At 44.8% G+C, this 21,895-nt stretch overlaps 1 protein-coding gene across 1 annotated transcript; it reads left to right on the top strand.

Moving 5' to 3' along the window:
• The first annotated feature begins 1,779 nt into the window (after positions 1 to 1,779).
• On the top strand, positions 1,780 to 21,126 carry reps2 (RALBP1 associated Eps domain containing 2). The gene is made up of 19 exons (XM_030083819.1): positions 1,780 to 2,142; positions 8,519 to 8,642; positions 9,015 to 9,181; positions 9,532 to 9,640; positions 10,222 to 10,328; positions 10,416 to 10,557; positions 10,634 to 10,697; positions 10,974 to 11,142; positions 11,243 to 11,296; positions 11,514 to 11,592; positions 11,881 to 11,979; positions 12,221 to 12,269; positions 12,350 to 12,489; positions 12,919 to 12,980; positions 13,085 to 13,168; positions 16,444 to 16,530; positions 16,612 to 16,745; positions 17,744 to 17,849; positions 20,215 to 21,126. The coding sequence occupies exons 1-19, from the start codon at positions 1,963 to 1,965 to the stop codon at positions 20,281 to 20,283; spliced, it is 2,025 nt and encodes a 674-aa protein (XP_029939679.1). The 5' UTR covers positions 1,780 to 1,962; the 3' UTR covers positions 20,284 to 21,126.
• Positions 21,127 to 21,895: the final 769 nt, after the last annotated feature.

Genomic DNA, 21,895 nt, shown 5'->3' with positions numbered 1-21,895 from the left:
GCTTATAAAACAGGAGCGCAGCTCTCAGAAAGCTCCCCTGGAGGAGCAGGAGAATATTTCACCCATTAAACCAAGATGTTTATTCCATGCAAAAAATACTGATATCTGACAATAAATTAGAAACTTTTCTCCTGAATAGCAATCAGATGCAACTTCAAAACAAGTGCAAATAGTTTCTTCTTTCTTCTCACTGCACTGTAAATCATATTTAAAAATCTACGGTGAGAATGAACTACAACCCCAAAATAAACAAATACAAATAGTGTGACATTGCTTTGATTATTTACTTTTTGAGGGTTTTGTTGTTGTTGTACATTGAAGTTAAGCACAGGGATGGTCTGTTCAACACCACTTCTCTGTGGGCTGCCTGTCCCCTAGAGGGCGCCAGAGGGCTTCGTGGAGAAACACAACTGGATGAATAGATACATTATTTCATTTCATTTCATTTCATTTTATTATTTCATTTTTCTTTCTTGAAGAAATAATAGAAACATAACTAAGTGGATGGTAAAATCATCACTTATTTCAATGCAAAAGAAAGAATTTATTCTCAGAGTGAAGAAGACAAACGAAAACTGAGTGAGATCGAAAACCGTGTTCATGCAGTTGCAGAAGATACACGCTGGATTAAAATCACTAAACCAGCACTGGAAAATCTGTGCTTACTATAACCAATGTAACCAAAGAGTTAACATCCCACAAAAGACATCAGGGCTGGTTAGTGCTCTCTTCCCACAGAGAGAACGTCATGGGTTCAAATGCATACAGGCGCCCCGTGACCCTGAATAGGTTACGGCGGTATAGAAGATGACTTGATGGATTAAAGTCATCAAGTCCAAAACCCAGAATGGTTAAGAGAAAAGGAGGCAGGCTTCAGGGAAGATAGGATGGATGGAAGTGATGAAGGACACGATGGTTAGTGCAACAGCATGCAGGAGATAGGATGTCAAGGAGGTGATAGATATGGCAGCCAGAGGTGACATGACAAGTTAAGAGTAGCAAGTTGGAAAAGGGACCTGGAGAAGGTTGGCATTGATCCATATCAATGAAAATATGAGGGAATGCCTTTCCTTAAACACATACTGCAACATCATCCAGGAAAATCCTCCTCACTCGACTCAGACAGCATTTTTTAGATCCATATAACTCATTGAGAATCTCCAAATGGGGACTCTGACAGCCACTTTCTGTGACACATTGAAAAGTGAATTACCGCCATTCTTCAAATACAGTGAGACAGTGGTGAGAATGAGTTTCAAATACAGTGCAATAGGAGAGGGAGAAGAGGGACTACAGAGCATCGATTATCCAAACACAAACAACCAAATTACTTGTCACAAATAGGGCTTGTAAACATAGTTTTTGTTTTTTGTGTAGCTTTCAATTTGAAATTTATATGATGTGGTGAAACGTCATTATTACAAATGAAAGCTGGTGTTTGGCAGACACTGTGAATGGCTGCTGGAATGTGGTGGTCCAGTCAGAGAGGGCCCGAGGGCCCCAGGTCGCTCAGGAACGACCCCTGGTGGATGAATGCGGTGCAATCAGGTCCAGACTGTGACTGAAAAACTCCTGTCCGTCCCTCATATATTCATTCACTTGTGAATCATTCATTATTCTAACCAAAATTACAGCTTCAATACAAATTGTGCCAAAATATATATATATAATTAATTTAAGAGCTCTTATATCCGCCTCTTCCTGTGCGCTGTCGCCCCCTTCAGGCGCAGCGCGGCGCTGCTACAATCAGCCACAATAGGCGGTAGGAGAGGAGGAGGCTGATCCGAGCCGGCAGGCAGGCAGCGGTCCGTCCTCACAGGGATCTCTCTCCAGGGGGGGCTGCGACCGTCCACCTCCTCCCAAACACACCCCCTCCGCCCCGAAACGGGAGCCGCTGCCCGGATGTATTGAATCTGTTCGGCTGCGGCGGGTCTCCGTCGGACCCTCCATTCAGTCCCGGGAATGGATCCGGAATCCGGTGCGGCGTCTGCGGGGAGTTTCATCCCGCTGAGCGAGCAGGAGCAGCGGTATTACTCAGGGCTGCACGGGCTGTGCCAGGCGGACACTCCGGGGAAACTGTCGTCCAGCAAAGTGGCGGAGCTGTTCAAGGCGTCTCAGCTGCCTCCCGAAGCCCTGCATAAAGTGAGTCTCTCCGTGCGTGTGTGCGTGCGTGCGCGCGGTGCGCCTGCTTGGTCATCACATGTGATGAAGAGTGAAGAGCTGCTGCTCCCGCAAACCCCGGTGTGTGTGTGTGTGTGTGTGTGTGTGTGTGTGTGTGTGTGTGTGTGTGTGTGTGTGTGTGTGTGTGTGTGTGTGTGTGTGTGTGTGTGTGTGTGTGTGATCCTCCAGCAGTCACACAGCTGATCATCAGCCTCTGCTCTCCTTCCTGTGATAATCAGACATATTTTCATTGTGTGTGTGTGTGTGTGTGTGTGTGTGTGTGTGTGTGTGTGTGTGTGTGTGTGTGTGTGTGATCACACGCCTCCTTTTCTTTCACCCCCCTGTCATACAGCCTCCCCATAAAGCCGTACATGTGACTGGATTCCTCCTCTCTGCTGTAGTGCAGTGAGATAAACCCCCAGGAAGAATTAAAAATGTGTGTGTGTGTGTGTGTGTGTGTGTGTGTGTGTGTGTGTGTGTGTGTGTGTGTGTGTGTGTGTCTCCATACATGTATTTAAAGTGAATTTTTAGGAGGTTGTGAATTGTGATCGTGTTAATCATTACTATCAGGAACAGACCCACACCTGAAGTCTGACATTAGTGTGTTCTGCTGCTGATGGCAGGTTTGCAGTATTCCCACCATTATTAGTGCCACACCTGTCATCATAAGGTTATTTTAGCCTATTTGTTACTCTTACACAAACATTTTAATTGTTATCTTTGATTACAGACACTGTAATTTTGTTTAATGACTTAACTAATGACAATTAAATTAAATAGGGGGTACAGTAGTGATGGCTAATGTAAATTTAGCTTTATCTGGATTTTTAAACTTGAGATTTAGATGAATACTACTTTCAGCCAATATCAGTTTAACTTTGAGACAAGCATTTTTGCCAGGAATATGGAAAAACCATTGAAAATATCTAGTTTCTAGCCAGTCAGATATTAGCTCCAGTCTGCTGTTGATAGTTTTTTTTTTTTTTTTAACCACTTCTCCTGTTTCTAGTGTTTTGCTCCTGTGCTTTTCCCATCCATCAACAACGGAGCCTATGTGCTCTTCATGGTATCATTGGAAATCTAAATTAATAAATAGACAGGATGTCAATAGTTTAGATGAAGTTCTTGAAATATGCAGTCTTTGCATTTACTTTAGCGTCAGGAGTCTTTGCACTCATGTCTTTCATTCTTGTGGCATTTCTTCATATAACAGTGTGAGGTTAAGTCTAAAAAATGGTTAAGAAATAATTTAACGTGTTCTGCTAGGTAAACTAAGAAACTTGAATAATCCACACATATGTCTGAATTTCCTAAACAAATGATCACAAGGTGTGTTGGCAACGGTGAAGTTAACAAAATAGTGTTTTTAAAAGGTTTTTAAGTTGGGTTGTTATACAGAATGACAACAGGCAATAATGTTAGTACCTGACAGCACAGCCATAACATAATTGAGCCATTATCATAATAACATATAGCCAATAATGTAAGAAGTTACTGCAGCATTTTATCTTCACTGTAATATTTTATTGCGTTACAGAAGATTTCACGTCTGCGGCCTTTTTGGAGGCATTCTGGGGGATTTCCAGGGAATAATGGGTGGTAACCGTTACACAGCTTCAGGTTGTTGAAGAATAACCCTGTCCTGAACTTTATAAACATTAATCTAAAACCTTTGTAAACAAAGTCTCCTGTTCAATGAATTTGTATTCCTAAGGTATCTATTTTTTTTCCAGTTCAGAAGGCGAAGTTGAAGTAGATTCACACAGCTTTTTTTAGTGAAAATGAGTCTATGGAACTAAAGCCTTAAAGTCATTATCAGTCAACAGCGTGGATACTGAACCAACAGGAATACAGACGTGATGCCATTCAGACTGCTCCTGTGATTTTTATCTTCATTCAGTGGAAATCAATGGCTCCTTCAGGCAAACCTGTCTGAAATGCTGCATTTGGAAAAACCAGTCTGCTCAAAAAGTGAAAGAATTCAAGTTCACATATAAAGATGTTTATCATGGACTCGTGCATTTTTATGTTGAGCCACTTTTCAGTGTTTCCAACACACACCAACAAGTGTTTTTGCTGACGCATCACAGGAGCCTGCGTACAGGAGAACGGAGCAGGTTGCCGCCACGGTTCAGCCTCCGTCCCAAGGGGGCCGGCTCCCGGCGATGGCAGTCTATTGTGTCTCTGTGTGGGTGTCAGGAAGTTTGGCGGCGAGCCACGCTTCCTTCCTGTCCGGCCTGGATCGCCGCCACCGCGCGGGGGTGATTGACACGGGCCTTTCTGCGCTGTGTTTGGCCCCCGCTGCAGGATGCCTGCAGGATCACTCCCAGAGTCACTGTTGACTCGCGGGTCGTCGTGTCACGCCGAGTCACGGAGTTTGCTTCCTCTTGGCTGCGTGATGAGTTCGGTGTCATGTTATCGTTGGGGCTCTTCAGTTTCCACCATCGGGGATTTCTCATATGTCTTCAAAACGATGTACTTTTTCCACAGTTTTCTTAAAACCTGTGTTCATGACCGATGAGTAGAGAAGCTCGTTCTCCTCAGGCTGCAGTGAAATCAGCTGTTTTCCTCTTAACAAGGACGCACACAGACTTCAGGTCCTGCTGTTACTGACGTCGAGTCGCCCGGCTGTCATTGAAGCTGTAACACTCAATCGTGGCGCCTGACGTCCTCAGCCAGACGTTGTGTTGAACAAGTTCCCCCCGTGTCAGTAAATACACGCTGTATTTGTGTAAATATTGGAGTTACGTTGACAGGTTGCACTTAAAGCCCCTGGAATGTGTTTGAGCTCTCAGGTATGTTCGGGCACCTGTGCAGCAGCGATGTGTTGACAGGCGTGGCCGCCAAACCGGTCTGGCAGTGTGCGCGGCATGTCCTCGTGTTTTCATTTCAGGCTGTCACATCCTGTTAACCAGCGCTGCTCGCCGTGGTCCTTCACCGAGAGCTGTGAAGTGAGATGACTCCTACTTCAAATGTTTTAATCCTGCCCTAATGTGTAATCACAGAAAAATACCCAGAATCACAGGCTGCCTTTGCAGGATTTCTGGGTAACCTAACAGTGTTTCAAAGCACTCGGTGAGAAACACAAGTGCAGTGTGAAGAAACTTTAAAGGGTTGAAAACGAACCCAAAAGCAATCCAAGAGAGCTCAAGAATACAAAACTAGCAGACTTTTTTTTTATTATTGCAGAGGAGATCAGAAAGGTTTGGAGGAGAATTCAAAGGCAAAAACATTGTGAGACAACCAAAAAGCTTCATCTGAGAGGTAAACATCAGTCCTAAGCAGAACTGCCAAAACCAATCCATAAAGAGGCTTCTTCCCAGCCAGACCGCCAAGCAAATTCTAAAACTTTCAAAGAAAACTTTTTTTTTTTTAAGCTAATTCCTTAAGATTATCAAGCACGACACAACACCTAGCCCCTGAGTTCACTGCTATCAAACCAGCATCAGCCTCAAGGCCACGCTGTGTGGAAACATGCATGAAGTAACGACTATATAAGGTTTTTGGACATGTCGCTGTATTTTGAACCAGAAGGTTTCATTAAAATTGCTTTTATGTTGAGACTGTTTTCATGTTTTTGTAGTAATTGTTTAATTTTGTGAAAAAATGTATTCATTTTCTTGTCATTACAGTTTGACCCTATAGAACACTATGATTTACTGCAACAGGTCAGTGCAGGAACCTGAAAGTGTTTTGAAGCAATCCAAAAGTAATAAAGAGAAGCCAAAAGCCATTGTGAGCTGGTTTTATTTTTATTTTTTTTTCCAGTTGGGAGCTCAGTAAGATATGATTTATTCATATTAAGGAAGGTCCAGTGAAGGCGTTATATGCTCGGAAATGTTCTTGGCATCTTTCCATCGTCCCAAAATAAGTCTCACCCTGGGGCCATAGGCCGGACCGGTTAGTCTGGTTCCTCAAGGCCTTCCCCGTTGTTCCTGAAATAATCTCATGATCCATCTCCCTCCGTTGACCTCCGCGGCGCTCGCCGGCGCTGCTGACCCGACCTCGGCCGTCTGCCTGCTCAGCCTCTCACGGGACTCTGCTTGTTTTGGATGTCCTGTTCCTGTGAGAGCTGTCTAATGAATACAATGCAGGTCAAGCTGAAATAATGTCTCATAAAGCAATATGAGTCCCGTATGCACTCAACCAGACCCTCAGCCTCATTAGACAAAGGGTATTAACAGCACCCCGGTCAGCCGTACATCACACACACACACACACACACACACACACACACACACACACACACACACACACACACACACACACACCAGCAAGTGATGTACTTCACCGTGCAGCATTTCACTCTGATTTACATAACAGTAGACCTTTGGATTTCAGATGTTTATAGGAAAACTTAGCATTAAATTACTGGTTCTAATCCCTTGTTTACACAAGTTGACCGAGTTCACCTCTTCAACGCCGAAGTGCGTTATTGACGAAGTGGGATGTTCGTCGTGTGTCTGTGAGTCGATGCTGTTGATTAAAATCTGCGTGTGTTGCTGACCTTACCGTACATTTCAGTCAATTGACTGTAAAAACCAAACAAACAAACAAAACCCTGTTGTTTCAGTGTAGAGCTGGTGTTTTTACTATTGCAGCCTCCAGTGAACCAGGTTAATGAAAGTGGGGGGAATATATATATATATATATATATATATATATATATATATATATATATATATATATATATATATATATATATATATATATATGCTTTGTTCAAAGTCTGTCAATATTAATCACATTAATGATGACTAATTAGGGCTGTAAAATACTTTTTTTTTTTCATTGCGATTAATTGCAGGATTATGATTAGGGTTAGCAGCTGGTTCAAGAAAAGAAATTCAAGAGAAAATTTAGAACTCAGACAGTTCTGAGTCTCATGTTGGATAAGTGCAGTTTCGTTATTTTAATTTTATTTTACCGTCATTGGGACGTTGCTTTTTGCAACCCTGTGCAGTTCAGGTGAATCATGAGGATTAGATTCTTCATTTCAGCACCTGAGTTAACCAGGGTTGAAGGTTTCTGTGTATGAAAGCAGTAGAGTATCGGTTTTACTCCAGGAACATAGACAGACTAATCATTTCCTTTTATTCAAGGTCTTCGTGTGACTGTTCATTTCAGCGTTCCTTTATAGAACAATCAGTGTAATACTGTGGCATGTTCGTACCGCTGTGTATCGTCTCTGCTCCTTTTAGCAGCAGTGTGGTTGGATTCAGGGTTTCGTGCTGCTGAACAGTCCCGGCCTTTATTAGTGGACTGCTTGTTTTAATCATGCTCATTTTATGTAGTTGAAGAGTTGTAGCTGCTCTGAAGCCTCGGTGTTCCTCTCAGCACTGACAGAGCCTTTCCAGGATCAGCGCCGTCCGCACGCCGATCCTCATGCAAACCCGTGAAATGCTGGCTGACCGTGAGCCGGATGGTTCCTCTTCTCTTCGGTCTGCTGGACACGTGGGTCATTTTGCCTCACAGTGTTTTCAGTGAGATTTGTTAGACGTAAACATTTCCAGAGTGCGTTCACACATGGCTTCTTCTTTGCAAAGAAGATGAAGTCTGTGAAGTCCTCATGACCGGGTGATCTCTGTGGTGTCGACTCTCAGCAGGCGGCTGGCTGTTCGCGCAGCCTTTGTCTCAGCCCAGCGTCCAGCTGCAGAACCGTTGTCTGCCATTGTTAGCCGGATACGTCACATGGCAGCAGCTGCGACTGACACACTCAAAGAGTTTCAAGAGTTTTCTACTTTGGTTTATATTATCCTTAAACAACTTGTTTGATGGCGGCACACCAAATGAAAAAAAAAAAAAAAAAAAACCCTTGCACTTTTAACAAACAGCAAGCGTTTCCTTTTAAAATCAGTTAAAGCTAGTTTTCACTTCCTAAACCTGCCTTTTCCTGTCAGAAGACCTGCTCGGGCCTCTTTGGGGCTATATTTTGGGGGGGGAGGTTTTTGGGATTGTTCTGTGTAATCCTAATCTTCTTTGCTGCTCCTGAAACAGTAATTGTACCTCTAATCAAAAGGGCACAGGATAAACAGATCGCGCTGCACCGCTTGATCCCTCACATGCTGTTTCCTCGAGCCTTATTTTGTCACTACAAGCCGTATTTTGTACCACGCTTAATCTTGACAAGAGTGTAAATATCACCACATGCTTCAGATTATTCTGCTGCTGCTGAGATTATATATCTCAGTGGAGCATAAACACCATGGAAAAGTTCTTACATGACTGTCATTGTTTTTGTGTGTGTGTGTGTGTGTGTGTGTGTGTATTCATACATACAGTTACATGGTAAATTTACAGATCAGCTGTGTTCATTATTTTGATTCGAAGGTTGTCGTGCTCTTCCTGTCTCCGTCAGGTGACGGAGGTGTGCGGAGCGAAGCGACTGGGCTACTTTGGAACGCCTCAGTTCTACGTGGCGCTGAAGCTGCTCGCCGCCGCCCAGTCCGGCCTGCCCGTTCGCCTGGAGAGTGTGACGGCCAGTAAGTCTGCCGCTCGGAGAGAGGAGGCGTCTTATGAGAGCAACAGGGGATCAGGAGATTATCTGAACATGGCTGGATTTGGTCTAATCTGGATGAACTGGGAGTCGCATGGAAAGGGCTAAGTGGGTTTGCCCTTATTTACAAGAGCGCACAATCATGCGCGCCCCGATCAAAGGGGAAATCTGTTTTCTCCGCATAGCTGGATGGATTATTATGACAAGTGTGTTCAGATGTTCACGTTCACTGTGCTGAAGGTGCTTGTCCTGATTAAGGTCCTCAGTTTTCGAGCCAGTCTGGTCAGCATGAATGTAAAAGAGATGGTGTACTGGTGGGACGGTTGCATGGCTTCAAATTATCCTCGTCTGCCTGCAGATCTACCTCTTCCCAGATTTGTCGGGCTGAAGAATGAGACGGAGTTGCGATACTCGAGCGTCCCATCGGGCGTGGACGCTCAGGGTGTGTCTGCCTCGGGCTCCGTGTCCTGGACGCCAGCCGACAGGTGCGCCTTCAGACACCTGGAGGCCGGCGCAGAAAAGAAGGTGAGCCTCAAGGAAACGTTCAGTGCCGCACTGTGTGGTTTAAATGCACAAACTGTATGTTGATCATCTCAATGTCAATATTTTTTACAACTTAGAAAGGAAGCCTGAGCCAAAATATTTGTCTGTGTCACTTAAACCTGATGATGTTAAGTCGTCCTGCGTCTTCTAGCGTGATGGAAAAAAAACTCAGTCCACCAAAAAATTCACTTTGCCTCTAATACACACACTTTTTTTTCCACATGATAACAATTTTTACCAACTTGCTAACATGTCATTAACCAACTGTTAACTACTGATTGTCCCGTGTGAAACGACTGTCTTCAATATGAATATCAATCGTCTGCTGGAAGGAGCCCTGGTCCCCGCCGTGGTCACCGTGCAGCTCACCGCCGCGCTCCCCGCTGGCCTACCGCACCTACTCCTACACCAAGCAGCGGAACGGCCTTGACTCAACCACCGGTGAGATCCGACATTCTTTAGTGCGTTATTCTCCAGATTCCCAGCATCCTCTTCAACATGTTAGCTTTAAGCCTACATGTTGCACATGAATTTGAAATTTCCTGAGTTTTAACCTAATTAAACAATATTATGACCCGCTGTGAGAATCATTTACACTGTTTGTTGACATGCGCCTGTCAGAGGCTTTGACTTGAGTCAAAACACGGTGAATATTTAGATAAAACCTATAGTTGCTCCTCATGTACTGTGAACCACGCACTATGTTGTGCATTTATCCCTTTATTACATTCAATGATAGTAAATTTCAATTAAAAAATTATCTCCACTCTTCATTTTTAACTTGAATTACTCTCAGAATATACAAGGAAAGATCCCTACTGGGAACTTCCACAACATGACAACTGAATATTAAGTATATAAAATATACACTGATTTGCTGAGACGTGTCTGCTCCTTCAGCTTCTTGCACTTTCTCTCCTCTGGCCCTTTTGCACTCGTCTCGTTCCCTCAGATCATATTTTATAGAGCAAAGGGAGTTTCTGCGACTTCATCAAGATGTGTTTTTGTTGCCTGTCGTTCAGCGTATGAAAACAAGCATTCTTCACGGCCAACCGTTCAGCTGGAGCAGCACTCCTCGCCCAGCAAATACGGGACCAAATCCACAGTGGAGCATCCAGCCGTGGCTCGGGTTCGTTCGGATGATGGGTTTATCCTTCACCAGCGCCGCGATGACGCTCTCCATCAAGGTGTGTCTTATTTTCACTTCTCTGCTCAGGCTCCGTCGGTGGAGAGGCTGGATCAGCAGGGCGCTGCAGACTACACTGACGATGACCCCTGGAGGATCACGGAGGAACAGCTAGAGTATTACACCAACCAATTCAAGACCCTGCAGCCTGACTTGGAGGCTCTAATCCTGGGTGAGGACACCAGAATGACTGCACCGCTGTGAAGACCAGGAATCACAATCTAACGCCGCTTTGCCTTTGTTTCCAGGGACTGTAGCAAAGAACTTTTTCACAAAATCCAAGCTCCCCATCCCAGAGCTTTCCCACATTTGGTAAGTGGCTGAGTGGCGGTGTTCTCTGTCCTTGTTTCGGGGGTCAAACTGGGTGTTTCTCAGCCAAGTGCCTCGACATGCCCGCTGGAGCAGACACAGGCCCCATTTTTAAAAAGACATCAGCCATCTTTAACGGAAGAACCTTCAGTGCAATAATGCCTTCATATGTTTTCCAGAAACAGTATTACATTACTTTCAGAATAAAATAATAATAGTAGAGTAGTATATCAGGAAGTGCAGCTTGGCCTTCATCTTCATCTTTTCCTGTGTTTTCAGGGAGTTGAGTGATGTGGACAGAGATGGAGCTCTCACTTTCTCTGAGTTCTGCACTGCATTTCATCTGATTGTGGCTCGGAAGAATGGCTATCCTCTTCCGGAAAGCCTTCCTCCGACCCTGCGGCCGGGCTTCACGCAGCTCGAGGAGGACATACCCGACACTCCTGAAGTGAGTCGGCATGGCGGGCTTCGTCCGGTTCTTTCTTCATACGCCGCAAAGTCCCACAAAGTGCATCATTTTCTTCTTTGTTTTGTTTTTTTTTTGGCAGAGTACAGAGCCTTTGATTGTCTTTGAGGATGCACAGCCCAGGCCCAGTCAGATGGTGAGAAAAAAATCTGCTTCACTTCCTGTAGAGGGCACCAATAGGCTGGGCATGAGGCGGGCCGTATGAGTTCAGCTGCAGTGTGATCATGCCTCACCGCAGCCAAGCCGAATTCAATTGTGGAAGCGCCTCACTTCCTAAAATGCTTGACAGACTTAACAATATTTCAGTTTTGTGCAGGAAGTGATTGAGTGTGGTGTACGGCGTGTTTCTGCAGGATAGAAACATCATCGAGCGGCTCCAGCCAGGCTTGGCCACAATAACACCGGATCTGAAAGAAGAAACCAGTAAGCAAGGTAAAATATTTTATTCAAATCAATATGAGCAGTTAATCCATACTATTCTTAAATGCTAAGAGACCTGATACATGTCAGCTCCTCTGATTAAATGCTGTATTCTTCTAAAGTCACAGTTTGGCTTTTTTTTTTTTTCACCCCTTTTTCATCAAGACCAAAATTATTGAAATTAAATACACAAAGTTATCAAGTGAAATACTGTTATTGCTTCATACTAACACACTAACTGCAGTTCAGTTATACAGCAGTAAACTGAAATAAGTTCCTGTACTGTCACTTTTCTTTCAGATTTCTTTGTTACGGCGTCGACGGACTCTGGCGTGGCGAAGGCGGGGCCATCCAAAGAGAAGCAGGCCTTCCAGCTGGGTGCTTTTTCTGAGAGGCCAGGTGATGCTTAAACACATAATTTTTCTCTCCTGTTTTCTTTGGTAAAAAAGGACAATTTAGTTAAAATCTGAATGATGTAGTTCAGACACACATGGTGGTTTTGATGCATGTGGTTGTTAAATGAGGTTTAATTCACAGCTGCAGTTACAGTTTATGGCAGAAGAGAAGTAGCTGCTTCCCATTTCGAACAGTCCAAACACAGTCTGCGGCCTGATGCGCATTTTGTTGTCCTTCTTGGCAGAACCGCCCCAAGATCTGGACCCACAGATGCGGACCAAAACCAGGCCCAGGTGAAACAGAGACCGCTCCGGCAGAGGGAAGCATTAAGCGGCGTTTGGTGCTGGTCGTTGACCGTCATTATCTGCTGTAGGTCCTACTCCAGCACTTCCATTGAAGATGCGATGAAGAAAGCCGAGGAGCCGCCCACCCCTCCACCGCGACCGCAGAAAACCCACTCCAGGGCGTCCTCGCTGGACCTCAACAAGTTCTTCCAGCAGGGGACAGCACCGGGTACGTGTTTAGTTTCCCCTGTAGTGGCTGGTTTTACATGACCGGAGCTCAGCTTGTGCTCACCTGCAGGTGACGGCGCGTTCTGTGACGAAGGCGTGACGTTATCTTCATAACAGTTCTCCTTTCAGAGGTGACAAAAGCGGAAATATAGAGGGGCAGAATTTATTGTTCACGAGTGCATTAATAATGGGTTAAAGACGCGCTACAGATGACAGACATGGACAAATAAGGCTGAGATCATGAAGGAAAATCACCCTTTATTTATTCTATCTGTATATTTTTAACTTCAGCTTCAGACTATTCTGGATCTGTCAGGTTTAGAGTTACTCTGGTTTCCTTTGGCCCTCCCTGTATAGGTGAAGCAGATGAGAGCGATAAAGTATAATAAAGCAGGTTGATCTCTACATGGAAGCTGTTCTTTTCCTTCAGGGATAAAGAGCGGATGGCTACTGCCACCTCCAGCCCTCCCACCTCGACCATCAACCTCTCAAGTAAGTCCAGTTTTGAGCTCCTCTGAGCTCCAGGAGCGTAAACGAGTCGCATGGATGTTGAAGTGGAGCTCTGGTTTACCAGTTTCTTGCATCTCTTCTGTTAGGTTTCTCATTTTATCAGCGAGAAAACCCCCCAGAACAAAGTGCAGCAGCCAAACTTTGCAGACTTCAGTCACTTCCGAGAAGAGGTGAGTGTGTCGCCGCCTTCTGCCCCTCCTGCCCCTCCTGCGCCACAGCTGGGGTTGTTTTCTGTCTGCCCAGCAGCGACAAAGTGTCTGAGGCAGACTCCTCATTTCAGCCTTTTCCTCAATACGATTTTCCGTCACACGTGTTGCACTATAAATGTGTCGCCAAGGTCATGTTCGCCAAATATACGAGTCTGTATTTCGAGCTGCAAAGGTTATGAGAGCAGCGTACATCAAAGTCTGCTCTGCTCAGGCCTGCGAGTAAATAAAGACATCAGTGGTTTATTTATGGCTGATATGACGCACCGTGTCTCTATAGTCTTACTTCTGCTTATCTCCACCGCCAAAGCTGTTGTCTCGCTACAACAGACGACAGCCTGCTGCATAGCAGCAGCCAGTAAACCTCTACAATCAGAACATCCTCCTGAAATATGACAATACAGGATGGACCTATAGGCTGCATCACAAATCTGTTAAGGATGATTTCTTTGAGAAATCACGAGAAGCCCGTGTTGCCGTTTCCCCACTCGTCATGTGCGGTTCAGTTTGTGGAAAATGTTTAGATGTATGTGAAATATGGACACACACATTAGTCAGTTTAGTTTTATGTAAAGCTTTTTAAACTTCACAATATTTTCGACAAAATATGAAGTGCAACACAACATTTGAGCCACATAGTCCAACACAAGAATGAAGTGACATTTGTAAAGTCAGTATTTTTGGTCTTTTCTTACACTTTTAGGAAATCTCTTGTGGGAGAAGTTTTGTGTCTCACAATCTATGAAGGCAAAGATAACGAAGTAGAGTTATACTCTGTTCTACAATATTTTTTTTCCTTTTTTTTATTGCATTACATCTTTAATAAATGTTATTTTTCATGTAGAAGCAGAAACCGTATTGTGCAGGATGACATTAAGTTTTTATGAGACGTGAGAGAAGAAAATAGCTGCAAAAAGTTTCTATATTGTAAACTTGCCCCGTCAACTTCTCCACCCAAAAAAAGAGACAAATCAAACTGCTTAATTGTAGTGTTTCATTTAGTTCTTTCAAGTTATTTTAAAAAATCCTCATGCAGAATTTCTGTACTTACATATATTTGCACTTTTCACTGCATAATTTGTCTCTTCTGCTAAAGTTTATGTGAAACTTTTGTTGTTATTTTTGTATTTTCACGTCCGTCCAGAAAAAGTACTTCCTTTTCCTCTGTGTGGATTGCTGCTGTGAAGAAGGGCCTTTAACGTTTCCCTTTTCCGCTCTGGGCTGACCGATCTGGGAAGCAGAGACGAGCTCCATATTGGGACGCGTCCTCCCTCCGCTAATGGCTTTCAGGGTTTAGATCAGAGCGCCTCGACCTGCAGGACATTTACTGAACTGGCCTTGTGCTTGACTTCTATGTACTCATCTTATAAACTCGGTTAGTGTTGTGCAGTAAATGACTCACATGCCAATTAGTGTGTCGCATGTGTGTGTGTTTCGTTAAATCAGGTGTATACCCCACGGACATGATAAAGTCAGTGCGCAGATGGCAAAATATTGTTTTAATCAGACTCATTTCCAGTAAATACAGTTTTACAAAGGGTTTGTATTTACACAGCTTTGTACAGTATTTATTTGTGCTTGTGGGACTGAATCATGGAGGTCCTTTCTTTAAACCCCCCCGACGTTTTTCTTTCTTCTTCTTAGTTTTTACCAAAACCGACGTAGTTGAGGTTAAACAAGAAGGTAAAGTCACACAGCCCCTCCAGAATACATGCAAACATATCCCTGTACTCTCAGATGTTGTATAATCGGTTGTATTCTGCCTGGCGGCTGTACCGCCGTCCCCCTGTAACCCGTACGCACACATTTCACCGAACCCGACCCGGCTGACAGACTTTACACTCGGGTGGCATTAAAAATGGATTCCTTTAAGGTTAATTCTTATTTCAGTTTTAAGTAGTGATGAATGACATATCAGTTTAACCTGCTTGGAATTTGCTTCCGTGAGGGCGAAGTGGTAACCTGCGGCAGTTTGCTTCCTGCGGTACGTTAAGTTGACGACTGTCTTTAATTATGCCTTGATCTGGCCTTGCTTTTCTCCTTGCTAAGATGCCTTCCCGGTTCCCACCTGCCTTTCTTTGTATTCCTAATTAGGGCCCGAGCCCACAAGGCAAGATCCTGTTTTATTTCGTTCATTTATTATTTATCTCATTACAAAACCAAACAATCAGCATCCGCTACGTGGAAACCGAGGAAACGCCGTGACCGCACTCCAGTCGACCTCAGGTTTCATAAATTCAGTCAAACTCTGGTCCCGACGACATCTGTGGGACGACCAACCGGATCGTGAGGTCCCGACCAGCACTGCTCTCAGCTTTAAAATTCTACTGTTAACTTTTGCTTCAACACACCACATTAAAGCTAAAACTGTGATTTTGTAAACTTTCACTGCTGCTCTTTCATGTCCGTGTCTTTAAAGGATCACAGCTTCACTTTTCAACTGTTTACATATGTGTTGTCAGACCAGCTGGCTCATGAGGAATCTTTGGCTCAGTTAATCCAGTGCGTTGTCTTCCCGTCCGGTTTTTATTTCAGTCTCAGTTTCTAACTTTCTGATTGCCAATGTATTTAACTGACCTTCACTCAGTGGGGTGAAAGATGTGTTTTCTTTTTATTCCTTGCGTTCACAAGCGTCACTTATCTCATATTTTTAAACGCTCACAGTTTCAGCATCGAATGAAACGACATCCACTCCTCAGAAAGTGAGAGCTTTGACACCTATTTTTTTTTTGCAAGAATCCGCCCTCAAGTCGCCGGATTGAAGGAAAAAAAAAAAGCAGAACGACATGACCTCCAGCTGATGTGACCACACGCACTGCTCTTGGGGATCCTGTGTTTTATTGCCACTGTAGCAAAACCACGACAGCGCCTCTAAATGTTTCCATGCTGCGGTTGTGTTTCACGTCCAGCGGAGCGCCGACTCCTGGGGCCATTTACTCGCGAGTGGGTTGCACTCCTCGGCTAAATGCACTTTTTAGGCTGCTTGGGTGCAATTTACTGCAGGAGCCTGTTTAATCAATCAGAAGAGCTCAGGCATTTCAGCTGCCGCCACAATGGAGACTGCAGCCTGCAGAAATTAGTGGATCGGATTCTCTAAAGTCCAAAGTCGACACGCTGAACAGCGGCGGTGCCTCTAAACGCTGCGTTGAAGAGAGAATAATGGCTAAAATGTTGCACGGAGACGCAGTGAAAAGATCTTCCGGTGTTTGAATGAGGTCTTGCTCTCGATTGCGTCGCAGGAGGAGAGCACGGTGAAACCCGACGAGCAGGGGCCGCACTCCAGGTTTGGACAGAGCACTGAAGACTTGACGAATCTGTCCAAGCAGGTCAGAGCTGGTCCAATGAAATCGGTGCCAGAGCGCTGGCAAAGTGTCTTCATCTCTGCTTTATTCTGCTTTACCCCCCAGGACGTTACTGGCGCTGCTCATGGTCCGGCGCCACAGAAGCCAGTTCGTAGGAAATACCATCCAGAGAGCCAGAACCTGGAGACCACACCACCATCAGCCGCACAGTTCCCCGTCCCTGCCAAAGCCTCGCAGAAGTCAGTCACACTATTATCTCCATAAAAGTGTTGTGTGAATGAGAACAATACTTTTATTGTCACCTAACTCATTTTAGTTTCAGGGACAAAACAGAAGGCCTCATATCTTCCAAACCTGCCAGCATGGCCCGAGCAGCCGCTGCTCAGCTGATCAGTGCAGAACAGTAAGCAAGGGGAAGGTGGAGTCAGGCGTAGGGCAGGCGGACACGAAACGGGTTTATTTATATTATAGTTAGCAGGAGAAAAGTAGTGTTTGCTATAAACCAACCTGCATGTTAAGACAGTTTTTGTTGTTAATCATAAATTTGAGCAAAAACAAACGAACATTTGGAAAGAGAAAAGCTGAATGTCGACAACACTGAGTCTCCAACTTGTAATGTGATTTTACACAAAAAAGAGAGTCCTAATGAACACTAATGTCACTTTAACTCACTGACCTCATGAGGAGATGAAGTGTCAGTCGAAAAAACTTGCTGTGCGCCTCCTAGTGGCCCAAACCAGTAATTTATACAATTCAGGAAAAACCCTCTAAAAAAAAAAGTACCTAATCTGGAGTGATCGTAAAACTCATGAAACCCAGTGGGGAAGGGGGGGAATTCAGCAGACATTAAGGCACACTTTAACTCGCTGTAATGACTCTAGCATGTGTGCCTCTGTCTCCTCATTGACCAGACAGCTCATTGAAACTGTCAGTGCCAAAGAACGTGACCATCAATAACAGCGGAGCCTCACGGCAACGGGCCGGCTGATTAATGTAAAGCCACAGTGGGTTCTGCATAGCCTGGTTTGCTCCTCTTATTGTGTCCGGTTTGCGGACGTCCATTGTGTCAGTTTATTCACTTTATTCCTTTCATAAACACTGGCATTTGTTGAGATGGAAAGAAATAAAGACTACTTGTAGATTCTTCAACTTTACGATCGCATTCTGCCTTTTTATCCAGATTGAAATTGACTTTAAAAGCTGGTAAAAAAAAAAAAATCTGATTAAACTCTTGCAGGCTGTTGTCCAGACAGAAGAGGGAGATCCAGATGGCGATCCGCAAGAACAAGGAAACCAACGCAGTGCTGACACGCCTCAATAGTGAGCTCCAGCAGCAGCTCAAGGTTCGTCCACTGTCCGTTTCTTTCAAACCGGCGCATTTTGTAGGTATGGGCGTGCTCCTCCCGGGTGTTTTACTGAGAGAGTGCGCGTCCATTTGACATTCCCTCCACCTCCACCTCCTGTGACGCGCTGTGAAATGGGATAAGCAGCCCGGCCGCTCAGAGAAAAGCACATCTGAAGAGTTCACACACTCGACACGCACGGATTGCGTGCAGAATTTCAAATCTGACAGTTCAATCAAACAAACATAATCCATCCTCTACGTTTCGACTGCAGTCCCAGTGATGTCCGTGTGAACCGCTGCGAGAAATTCTCGACTGTGTTGTCGAAAGTTGAATCTGCTCATTTGCAACTGACAGCTGAGGCTCCCGGCGGCCGGACTCGGTGAAAAGGCCCGAACTCAACCGTCCGCTCCCCCCCCCCGGCACCATCACTCTTAGCTGAACTAATGGCAAAGACTTGACTGTTTGCATTGGGGATCTGCCTGTGGCACACACACTCACACACACACACACACACACACACACACACTGACATTCTGAGCACATGCTGCATGCCTGTCATTCTCCTCGTAAATGATCCCGGAGTGAAACCTTCACGCTCACATGCAGCGCTTTTATGGCTCGAACACAGCCGAGGCTAAAGGAGAAAAAAGGAGAAAATAGCTGCTAACAAATGACCCATTTTGTGCCGTTCCTGATTATGATGCAAACGGAGCGATTTCTCGGTATTTAGGGTTTTGTAATCCAATCATCACTCGGCATGATTTTCTTTTTCGCCGTTCTAATTCTGCTTGGTCGCTGAAGCATCCGTGGAATTCTGCAGAGAAAGGCATATGTGCTTTTATATAGAGCGGAGGCTTGTCGAAATACCAAACTACCCACTGGCATCCACAACTGTCCTCTTCGAAATAGGGATCGGGCCGGTCAGGCATCCAACTACAACAGGGTGTGTGCTGAGGGAAAGGAGGCAGAGTTCGAAGGAAGGTGTCTTTCTTTTTTCTTTTTCTTTTTTTTTTTTTTTTTTTGACATTTCACAAAAACTGAAAATCCCCTCCGATGATAAGGAGCTACAGTCGCTTGTTTGTGGATGAATGGAGATCTCTGTTAGCAGCCGTTCACTCACTGTTCTCATGCCTGGTACTTTATCTTTTAGTGCTGAGGACCGGAGGAGGCTGGGTGGCACTGCTCCACTCATGACTGTGTCGTTTTTCAGCCTGCGCAGTGTCCACTCAGACCGGCGGCTGCGTGGAATCGCAGTTTCCTGCCCCGTGATGTTGACCAGATACTTGACGACGGCTGAGTGGGCCGAGTCGCTGTTCGGCACTTTATCACACTTCCCAAACCCTCCAACGGGCCACAGCGCTGTAGAGAGTCCTCCTCAGGACCTACCTGGCAGAGCTTCGCAGCCGTAGATGTACTGCAGTTACAGCTGTCTGTCTGTTTTTAGAGAAGCTTCCTGAGTCTTCAGTGGCAGAAGCGTCAGTTATTATAACCACAGTCGGATCCTCTGCGGGTTTGCTGCACTTACTGACGACCACCTCGTACATCGAAAGGAAAAGATAATGTTGCTAAAACGGATTAAATGTTGCCTTCTAATAAAAAAACTGTTGATCATTCATTTGGAAAAATGAGCAGTTCCTAATATCCCAGTATCAAATAGAATTATCAACGTCAGTATTGCGACTCTGGTGGTTTGATCCGATAGCGTAACGTCTTACGCTTGAAAATATCATCAAACATTCGGGTTGCATTGCATGATGAAGTACCATCGGAAAAAATGAATCTTGCTGCCTTTCGGACAGAAATCGTGGCTGCTCGATAAGTGTTGCTTCTCACTCAGTTGTTCCCAGATGGAATCCTGCTGCTTCACAGCAGTCATCCTGTTCATCACTGCTCGTGAAGTTCCGTGTAAATGTCAATTATCAAGGAACTTGGGTTTGTCTGTGATAAATCCTTACAAATACAGCCAGTATGTGTTCAGGTAATGTAGAAATATCTACAGAGGCTTAAGTAAAGCTGTACTAAAGCAGCGGGAAAACCTAGCATGGCCAGTGGGATTACATCTGAAGCTACCGCGCACCGGTTTCACATAATTCCTAAAATGAGTCCAGTTTCTGAGTGAATCCACTCTGCAGCTTTTGGTCGTCTGCAGCTTTTAAAGACGAATTCAGTATCTTCCTCCTCCGTACTCCTGGTGACGGTATGCGCTCCTCGCTGGCAGTTTTACCCTTATTTTCAACAATCTCGTCACCATGGCAGACAAAACAAACAGTGTGGTGAGCGCCCGAGGTGAATCCTGTTCAGACCACAGTGCTCAAAGGTCAAGTTTTATGTTTTTGTTTTGTTTTTCTTTACTGGGCTGCAGGTGGTTCACCAGGAGAGGGTCACCTTGGAGTCCCAGCTGGAGCTGCAGCGGCCTCTGGCCTCAACATGACCGAGCCCGAAGCATGGCTGGCGGGCTCGTGTTACCGGGCCGTCGCTGGATTACAGCTGTTCCTCTGTTACACATGAATGTTGGATCAGGATACTGAATGTTGTAGCCTTTCTTTCATGAGAACCCAATAAATGTTAAAGGGCTGCTGATGAAAGTGCATTGTCCCCTCGACGAACAGGGATGTTACTCTTTTCCTGTCTCGTTTTATTTGTTTATGACAATGTTTTGCAGGAATAAACCATGGTTGCTGTTTTTTTTTTTAATCACTGAACAATGTGCACATGTAAAGTAACGGGTTTCTCATGTGGTGTTCTAACTTATTTTTCTCCCTCGGTTCACCGTTAGTTTCTTCTGTGTTTCCTATTGTTTACAGTACATGTAAAGAACGCCGTGCCATGCCTCCGATAAGCATTTATCTCCTGTGGAAACTGAAGTCTAAAGCAATTGATGGTGCTAAACATGACCTTTTCAATCCTATAGTTTTTTGCACATAAGGGAAAAGAAAAATGAAACGAAGATGCCCATCTGCAGAGTTGGATTTAGTGTGTGTAACGGGCTTGTTTGAGACGTCTGATTTAGCATTTAGAGCCTGAGCATGAAACGTGTGACAGACGCTTGTCGGAGCGGCTCGTGTGTTCATCGAGCCGCTGATGAATGTTGAGTCTTTAAACACTGGGTTTTTATGAAATGCGTATGTTTGTCTTGAAATGCCTTTCTTATTTAAAGGTGCATTAAGGAGTTTGCACGTTTTATGAGAAACAACGGCCCCTGCAGGCCTTGGGCGTAACTGCAGCTTAGTGAAACGCTCGTGCCTGTGGCTTGCGTCCATGTACGTGCACGGAAGAGGGGAACTCCTTCCTCGCTCTTTCAGTAGAGCTCGAGTAAAATTTAAGTTTCTTCTGCCTGGTGGGTCTGTGCTGGAGTTGTGGCAGTGCTAGAAGCCAGTTTTTTCTTACTTTCTGGAAGATCCATCCTCAATACTGCTCAGTTGTTGCTCGCTAAGCGTCTGGCGGAGTAATGGCGGACAAAACAAAAGCTAAGCAAATCAGGCCAGCGGGAGCGCACATTACGTCACATATCTCAAATTCTCCCCAAAAAAATTCTGGTGCCAGACCAGGTACTTGCAATGAATATGTCAGGGCACATTGTACACACCATTGAATATTTGTGGCGGAAAATAAGTATTTTTAAAGTTGAAAAACTCCTTAATGCACCTTTAAGCATCCCTAAGTTAAAATAAAATAAGAAACTCCCAAAGCAGACTGGTGTTAATGTCAGTAAAAACAAGAAACGAGCACAATAATCCTCCCACGTCTGCAGGATATATTTCAAAACGGCAAACAGCGTTGTTTTGATTTTATCCATGCAGACGTTCACTGCTGCTTCAGCTTGCTTTAGACCATTTTAATCCCTTCAAAATCAATGGGTGATAACGGCGAGAGAGAGACGGATGGTCGGGATACGATGGCATGAACCTGAACCTGCATGTTTGCTGAAATGAGGTGAACACTGGACTTTACGTGAAACTGTGCACAACTGAGCCCGCGGCTGGAGACAGTGATCAAACTAATCAATAAATTTGTCTATTTTTACGTCTTGGAATTCATTTCTT

This window comes from Salarias fasciatus, chromosome 23, assembly GCF_902148845.1.
Source record: "Salarias fasciatus chromosome 23, fSalaFa1.1, whole genome shotgun sequence".
NCBI lineage: Eukaryota > Metazoa > Chordata > Actinopteri > Blenniiformes > Blenniidae > Salarias > Salarias fasciatus.
This window is presented reverse-complemented; position numbering and strand designations above follow the sequence as displayed.

Coding starts and splice junctions, on each gene's coding strand:
- reps2 (XM_030083819.1), top strand. CDS start 1,963: ATGGATCCGGAATCCGGTGCGGCGTCTGCGGGGAGTTTCATCCCGCTG. Junction 9,182..9,531: donor AGGCCGGCGCAGAAAAGAAG/GTGAGCCTCAAG, acceptor GTCTGCTGGAAG/GAGCCCTGGTCCCCGCCGTG. Junction 16,746..17,743: donor CCTGCCAAAGCCTCGCAGAA/GTCAGTCACACT, acceptor AAACTCTTGCAG/GCTGTTGTCCAGACAGAAGA.